The sequence below is a fragment of the Rhinolophus sinicus genome, linkage group LG03 (assembly GCF_036562045.2).
Source record: "Rhinolophus sinicus isolate RSC01 linkage group LG03, ASM3656204v1, whole genome shotgun sequence".
Taxonomy (NCBI): domain Eukaryota; kingdom Metazoa; phylum Chordata; class Mammalia; order Chiroptera; family Rhinolophidae; genus Rhinolophus; species Rhinolophus sinicus.
Genome location: NC_133753.1, coordinates 30,053,492 through 30,062,151, shown reverse-complemented (window position 1 = coordinate 30,062,151; position 8,660 = coordinate 30,053,492). Strand labels below are relative to the sequence as shown.

General features: G+C 40.3%; 1 protein-coding gene across 33 annotated transcripts in view; it reads left to right on the top strand.

Annotated features, from left to right (window-relative positions):
* The first annotated feature begins 1,053 nt into the window (after positions 1-1,053).
* GPHN (gephyrin) overlaps positions 1,054-8,660 on the top strand; it is a 428,300-nt gene continuing 420,693 nt past the window's right edge. For 3 of the 33 annotated variants that reach the window (XM_019733621.2, XM_019733618.2, XM_074327335.1), the window contains exon 1: positions 1,054-1,740. In XM_019733621.2, the coding sequence (XP_019589180.1) occupies positions 1,677-1,740 (64 nt within the window). In that variant the 5' untranslated portion in view covers positions 1,054-1,676. The remainder of the gene's footprint in view (positions 1,741-8,660) is intronic. The other 30 variants (XM_074327338.1, XM_074327336.1, XM_019733606.2 and 27 more) reach the window with 18 other exon arrangements.

The following is an 8,660-nucleotide window of genomic DNA, read 5'->3' as shown; positions in this document are numbered from 1 at the left end:
TAATCCACTGTCAAAAATACCATGCAATACACATACTCAAAAGAAATTTTACTATTAATAATTCATTTTATCCCACCTCAATACTATCCCTCATCTCCTTGGTACTCATTTAAAACGAAATACATAACAATGTAAATCTTCAGTCAGAAGGTAAGTCCATGTTCCCAAATGGACCAATAAAAAAAACTCAAAACCATCACAATGACTGAGATTTTAATTGTGTACAAACATTGATGATTATACATTTTTGACACTTTTTCATTTTTATGCTTCCTAGGTTTTACCATGGGTGAGAACCCGAGGAAAAAATATATACGTGTGTATATAACTTTTTATTCATAAGTTGAAAGAAGGGAAAAAAGAAACCGATGTGAAATAGCCACAGGTGATTAAATAACACATTTTATGAGAAACACCTGAAAACAAGTGGTAACAAAAGCTATTTTCATGGTAATCTCATATTCCACAAACACTGAAATGAAACTCAATTGTCATGGCCTGTATTCTATTTCGGCTTTTGTGACATGGTTCAGGTGGGAGGAACACGTTCTTCCCACTTTCTAAGATTGGTGTTTTTCATTTAAAAGCAGAGATCGTGGCGATGAAGACAAAAAGCCACAAGACAGCAGCAAGAAGATAGTCAGATATCTACACTCGAGATACTCTGCTGCAGGCTCCTAAGCTCGTGAGGACTGTCATGTAGACTTGGAGAGGGTATCCTAAAGCACAGGAGAGGCGGAAATCCTCCAGCAGGACGAGCAGACCCGAGGAAGCAGGCGGGGACAAGAGGCAAGACAGGATAACACCTCCTTCGCCCACGGTGGACTGTCACCGTAACCTCCATTCTGCCACCCACGCAACTTTCTAAGCTAACTCCAGGTTCCCTGGTGCGTTCAGGGGGTCGGCCCGCAGTTCCCGGTGGATTCAAGGGGTGGCCCGGCGTGCTAAGCCCTTTCCTCGTCCTCTCCGGAGAGAGGCTCCGTGGCCCCGAGAGCCGGCCAGAGGTGCTGACAAACGAAGTGGAGCCCGGCTCGGCAGGAGATTGCTTCTGTCTGGCGTCCCGCTGAGACTGCGTTCGTGTCTCGCGCGCACCCGCTTCGCGTTTTCCCAGCCAATCCGGCGCTACTCGCGCGTCCCGGAGCGCTCCCGGGTCCTCCTTCGGCTGGGCCGGCTCCTCGCCGCTGCCGGTACTCCGCAGCCGAGCTCACTCCTCCCCTCACTCTCCACAAGTTCCACGCCTCGCGGTGTGGCTCCGCCCTGTCCCCGAGTCCGCCCCCGCAACCTTCCGAGCTTGTGCTCTCTTTTCCCCTCACTCTGCTGCCATCCAGCCGCCCTGGGTATCGTGCTCCGCAGAGCGGCCTGGGTCTCTCCCGCCTCGCACCGACACCTCCGGGCATTCTCCTCCCGCAGCCGCCGCGTCTCCCACCCGCAGCTCGCCACCTCCGACCCGGACTCGGGGTCGCGCGCCCTGACTCCGCCCCTCCCGCGGACTCGCGCGCTCCCGGCCCGGCCTCTCCCCGGCGCAGGCCGCGGGGCACAAGGCTGCCTCCCCCTCCTTCCCCGCTCACCTCGCGCTCCCGCTCTCGCGCTCTCCAAGGCGAGCGCGCTCTCGGCTGGCGCGCTCCGAGCTCCGGCTTCTCCCGGCTCCTGTCAGTGCGGTGACTGCGCTGGGAAACATGGCGACCGAGGGAATGATCCTCACTAACCACGATCATCAAATCCGTGTCGGAGTCCTTACAGGTAACCGGGGGAGGAGGTCCGGGACCGCCACCGCCGCTGTCCCTGACTTGCCTCAGGCTTCTTGCCTGTGGTAACCCTTCTCTGCGGCCTCGCGAGGGAGGAAGAGTGAGGAGGGGGACGGGAAGGGGGGCCGTTTTACAACCGCTGGGAGCTGCTGGAGGTTGGGGTGTTCCCGCGGGGGTCCCCGGAGCTAGAGCCGGCCCCGTGGGATGTCAGGCCCCTGCTCCTTAGCCGCCGAAGTCCCTGGCCCCCGGGGACCGAGGGGCCGGTGCGGCGGGCGCTGCGGGGCTCCTTGCTGCCGGTGCAAGCGCGGGGATCCCGGCTCCGCAGTCTGAAGCACGCCTCTCTGGGCTGGCCCGCGCGCTTCCTCCGCTAATGCTCGTCTGTGAGAGGGGGGAATCCCATTCTCCCCCCTCCCTTCGCCCTCCCCCACTCGAACAGCCCCGCGCTGCTCTTGTGGTGCTTGCCCGGGGCACGGGCCGGTCAAGACTTGGGTGTTCATCAGGCAGATCTCTGCTCCACCTCAGGTTGCCCCTCAGGAGCCTGGCATCTCCTCAGTTACCCATGGGACACCCCTTGTCTCCCCGGGGAGGCGGGGAATCGGCTTGCACCCGGACCTCGGAAAGTGCCTGCAATTCTTCCTTTCCGAGCTAAGGGCCCTCTGCCCTCCTGTTCGTTTCCTTAGAGGGACAGGTTGCAGCCTGCGGCTGGGGATCCAGCCCTCTTCAGTTGAGAGAGAAGGATTCCCCCGTTTGGGCTCCTCTGTCCTCCTCCCTTCTAGGAACCCCCCTCCCGGATGGTCCCAAGGCTGTTCAGGAGTGCACTTTTCCCGGGTCGTGTTTCCCTCCCTCTCGGACGCCCTGTGTGCCCAGCACGTCTGATTCCGTTGCGTTGTATTTGGGTAATGTCCCTCAGTTCGGCGATAGGCAGTTGCTGCAGGGCATGACTTCCGAGATGAACAGCAAGCCGATTTGTAGGGGTTTCTGCTGTGTTTCTGTAGTTGGCAAGGCTTCTGTGTAATTGAGTGGCGAGGCGGGGGTTAAAGAACTATATTTGGAATCTGAGGGCTTAATTCGGAGTGAAGGAAATCCAAGGCATTCTGTTGTGATTTCGGAAAAAGAAACCGTATAGACGGGAATTCTAGTGTCTGTCCCCCACCCCCCGCCCGCCCCCTATTCTTTTTAATTTTTTTCCCCCCTGTCAAATTCTGACAGGTTGAGACGGTGCTCGAGAAGGGACTAAATTGAATGAGACTTGCTTATATTAGGTACAAAAATTTCTCTGCTGGTAGGTACTGAGTGCAAAGCTTAATTTGGCTGCTGAGTTTTATGAAAAGGAGATATCCGTGACTCTCCTTCCACTCTTAAGTATACTGGTTGCCTTTTCTTCGTATTCTTTCCAGATGTTAATTTATGTAATTTATTGAATTTTCTTAATCCAAAGCCCCATGGATAGAGAAACTAGCTAAACTAGTTGCCGGGAAAGGAATCCCCCCAAATCAGAAGATGTGCTGTTCTTTTTTTTTTTTTTTTTTTGGTTCTGAAACTGTTGTCTTGTGCAAAGATTCAGTTGTATTTCTCAGAATTGAGTTGACATTGATGATTTTCAAAGACTCTAATCGCGGGGGATAAAAAGTGTACACCCTATATCAGCTCTCAACTTGCACTTTAAATTCTAGCCATGTGTTGAAAATTAATAGAGTAGTAAGAGTTAAGCTTAAGGAATACCAAAGTATGTCAGCTGTCCACGGAAATGAAAGGTCATAGATGTTTTAAAGTTAAAACAGATTTTTAAAAAAACATTTTTTGTTTAAGCTTTCCATAATAGTTTTATTTAGTAAATCATCCTTCTTGGGTCAAGTGACATAGTAGATAGGTGTACAGAATGCTTTGAAAGATGCAGTCCTTATCTGTATACCTACTGTTCCATAGGGATAACATTGATATGCAAACAACTAAAACAGTGTATGTAATTATTTTGCTAAAATTGTCTAAATAAATTACCTGTGTGTTTGAGGGTTAAATGTAAAAGGATTCCATATTAAGGTGAATTAGGAGCAAATGTGATTACCTGAAGGCAGAATTTAGTACATTTACTAGAGGTAAGAAGAAACTGATTTTTTTTTAAGGGGAGTTGAAAGTTAGTGGCAACCTTATAAATGAAAATGTTGGTGAGCATGAGGCTCTTGAGCAGAATAAAAATGTAATGCAAAGGCCTTGAAAAACCCAGGTGGGATAGGTGGGATACGTAGGTGGCACAGGCAAAATGTCAAGGAGAGAAGAGAGCCTTCCCAGTGAAATTAAAGATAATCTAATCTGGAAAAGCTGTCGCATGAGAATGAGGTACAATTTAGGGGGAAAAGCCTAGGGTCAGGACTAAGGATGCCACTGAAGGAATGAGGAGGAGGTTGCAGATTTGGGAGAAGTGGTAACAGAGCAATGGGATTTGACGATAAAATGGATATTTGCAGTCTGAAATAACTCAGTTTTTACTTGAAAAGTTTTTGATATAAATATTATCTACTATGATGGAGCTTGGAAATAATGGAGAAGAATCAGAGGAAAGGGCACCAGCCCTCAGTCTGCAAATGTGGATTTTATTACACAGCTTAATTTATGCTCTTGACAATCGATGCTATTTTGTTTAAAAAAAAAAAAAGCCCTATAAAAATGAAACTATGTTGTGCAATTTTGTCTTGTAGAACTTCAAGTGTTGCAGTTTTATTATGTAAAATTATTCTTTACTGAACTTAAGTACTATGATTTCATATTTAAGAAAATTGAGTTAAGAGGCCATACTTAAAGCTGTGATTTTATGAGTTGTGATTTGTGGCTCTCTTTAAAGATGGAAGACTTGTTTAATAAAATATCCTCTGCATGCTTCACAATAGGTATTTTAAGTATTTTATCTAAAGCTGTTTTACAGGGGTAGTGGAAAGAATTGTCTACCCATGCACACATTTTACAATGTGGTAGTATTTTTGTGAAATTGTATTGCCACTTCTGAAGTCGTTAATTGGTTTCTTGGTGACATTTTGGATTATATGTTGAAAAATAATATTTATACTTCGAAACTTCATATTCTAGATGATTTTGTAATCATCTCAGCTATGAATTTGGCATCTGTCGTATGCAGTCTATTGAAACTTTTCATCAAATGAATTAACTATTAGAATTTTCAAAGAATAATGGTAGAAAGGAAAATATTTAGTAAAGGCGTTTCTTTTTTTGGTTGGCTCTTGAATTATTTAAGGCTTTGGAAATCAGATTATGATAATACAACATGGGTATTATAGTTATATTGTTAATCAAGAAAATTGGTAACATTTTTGCATATAAAATAGGTTATGGAAACATTTTATGTTGCACATTATTGTCCATATCTAAGAACAATATCTTTGTTAGTAATTATGTTGATTTGCTAGAAATGAAGGTTATATAGTCTTGGGTGAGCTAAGATCTAGTTTTTAATATATCTGTTTCTAATGTTCTCTACTTCTATTGCTATTAATAACAGAGACTGAAGATGAATAACATGAAGCAAATAAACAAGTGTGGGACAGATGTAGGACTTTTTTGATAGCTTTAGTAGTAATTATAGTCAGTCTTAACAATTACATAGCAGACTCACTATATTTCAAATGTGTCACTTTTCACCTAATTTTTTTCTATTTCTAAAGAAGGTGGTTTTCAAGGGAGCATCCTAGTTCTGTTATATACGTTTCACGGAAACATCAGGAAAATAATGAATATATGTATTTATGTATATAATATAGAATGATATAGATTATGTTCCATTGGCTATTTAGTATCATATTAGCTAGATACTGCTAATTTCCAGTACCAAAGCGCTTAGCTAAAGATGATAATCCATTATCAAAATTTTCACTAACAACATGGATGGAAAATGCAAATTTTTGGGAAGGGATATTTTAAAATCATGTTTTACTCTAGTAATATATGTTTTTATTGCACTAAGTTGAAAATTTTCAATCTGTAAGAGATATTAGAACAAATATAAGACTAGATAAAAGAGACAAAAGGCTAATTATAAACTAGAACACCTAAAATATTAGTTACACGTAGGGAGTATTTCAGTCATTCATAAATAAAGTCAAAATATTGAAAAACCAAATTCTAAGCCAAGGAGATGATAGTCACGTAACTCTGGAATTGTTCAAGCATTTTTTTTTTTTTCATTTCTCAAGCTTATCGTTGTGCATTATAACTGTCAATATTATTTTCTGAAAAGTCCATTTATTGATGAAGATATATAAATATATCTTTGTTTTGAGAATAGATATTAAGTAACCAAACCACTATTGCAAACAAAACCTAAATCCTACCAACTGGAATTGTGTGTGCTAGCAAATATACCAATATTGATCTATATGATTTGTTGAAAAGAAGCCTATTTCTCAAACTAGGTTGTTCTTTCATGATTTTTTGGTTGGAAGCAATGTATTACAGAATTAAATTTTTAGTTAAAGTAGAAAATTGTCAAATTAATTTCTAATAAATATACTTAATACTATCATTACTGGGCAAAGACTGTAAACAATTAGTTCATACTTTGTTACATATTGAGAATTTTAACTATTAAAATCACAAATGACTGACTTTAACAGAGGTGTATAGTGGAGAATCAGCAGTATGTTATAGGGAGAAAATGATCTAGGAGTCTATGTTTTCACTCTTCCAGGCGGTAGATTTCTGGTTGAGTTGAATAGAGTGCTTTTTTGAAACAGTGAGTAAAACAGGTAAAATCTACACTTTGCTTCTGTTAATAGGATTGAAGAACAACAAAGCATATTTGGAATTTGAGATGTTAAAAAAAACACTAAAAATAGTAATGAAAGCACAGCGATTTCTTCCTTCACAACTGGGCAGAGAAGATAAATACCAAGGAAGAAGTAAAGATTATTTAACTTGCTTAAAAGTAGTTAGGACCTTCCAAAAAGCAAATGTCTAATAGTACTGTCATGTAGACAACCTGTCCAGGTTGTTTAGTGAGTTCATAGGTGAATTTGTATTTAATTAATTTTAAGTAAGTAGAACTTCTTGAAACTTGTATAATTACACTTTTATAGTAGTCTTGCCAATAAGTATACATTTTGAAAGAATGGAATTAAATTTACTATGCTTTAAAAAAATTTGCTAATTTGAAAAATAAAGGAGCAAGAAAATGAGATCTGGTGAAAGAAGCACTACACAATTTATGACCTGTCATTGAGGTACTTGACATTGTGGTCAAGGGGTACTCTAAGGAGCCTAAACTTTAGAATCTAAGCTGTGGGAACAAACATAATAATTCTTGAAGTATTAATTTTACTTGAGACTGTGTAATTTAAATACTTTAATAGTTTAAATTAGGCACAAAGTATAGATGTTGCATGAGCTTTTAAGATAAAATCAGAAACTTTAAAGAATTTCAAGTGAACTCATTACCTAACTCCAGACTTCATCATTCTTCTATTAATAGTGCTTCCACCAAAAAAAACCAAAAAATAAACAAAAACAATGTAAGGAGCACTGGGTCACAGGAAGAACACTAGAAGACCCATTTTCTAATGCTAGTCTGGTAAAGTTGTGTAACCTTGAACAATATTGCTTAACTCTCAACTTTTCTCATCAGTAACATGAAGGAATCGTTCTCTGAGATAACTTGAAGCTCTTGTGGCAATATGTTTCTGTCCTTTAGCATCTTGACCAGCTGAAAGAGAAAGAATATCAGGCTTAGTTATTTTTTTTGGTCTTTATAATGAAAATGATTATGGACGAGGGGTAAATTATACATAGACATGCAAGAGAATAAGAAATGGAAGAAAAGATAAAAATTTCAGAGATTACGTCCTGTTAGTATAAACAGAAGGAAAATATATTTAGATTTTTTTTTCAATTTAGAAATGTTTGTGGCATTAACCTTTTTTGTTACTAGTAGTTCCAGTCTTACACTTAATTTCAAATTCAGCTCAAGCTTCACTTCTTCAATAATATCTTTCCTAGGAATTATTCTCTACAATGATAATCTTTATTTTCCTACAATTTTTATAAATTGTTGCCTAGACCCTAGGCTGCAAGGTGTAGTGTTTTTTTGTTTTTTTTAAAGGACCTTGGAGTCAAACAGATTTGTATTTCAGACCTTGATTTGCCCTTTATTGTAGGAAGTCATTTAACCTGTGTGAATTTCAGTTTCCTTCTCCAAAATGAACCAGCAATAACTTACTTCACTGAGTTAGAAGAACTGAGATAATGAATGTGAAAATGCCTATCATGTATATCTAACTTGCACTTTATACTCAATAATTTTTACTTCCTTTCCTCTTCATATGTTGCTGAGGTGCAATTTGCTAACACCTTCATGTATAATCTTATTCAAAATAGATTTTAAAGTTCTTCAAACCGGTGATCGTGTTTTTCTTTTGTGCCATTTTGTCATAGTATCTACCGTGTTTCTCCCAAAATAAGACGGGGTCTTATATCAATTTTTGCTCCAAAAGATGCATTAGGGCTTATGTTCACAGAATGTCATCCTGAAAAATCATACTAGGGCTTATTTTCTGGTTAGGTCTTATTTTTGGGGAAACACAGTATTAATGAAGTAATTGCATAGAAGATGTTTAATAAAAAAATTGGGTGGTGTAACACATACCTAGTAGCTTAGGAATCAGCTACCCAGAAATATTTAGGTAAACTAGAACTTCACTGTTATTAGTAAAAAAGACAGTTCAGGGTAGATGGAATGGGGTTTAGTACTTTTTTATATATTTACAACTTGTACAGGATGATTTAATAATGTATGTTGGAGACATTTTATACTATCAAATATAATATATTGCCTCTTAGTTTGATGGTTGTAGTCTATATGAGGATTATTTTAGAATAATTTTTTAAAAGGCATCTTAAAAAGTGACAATTTAA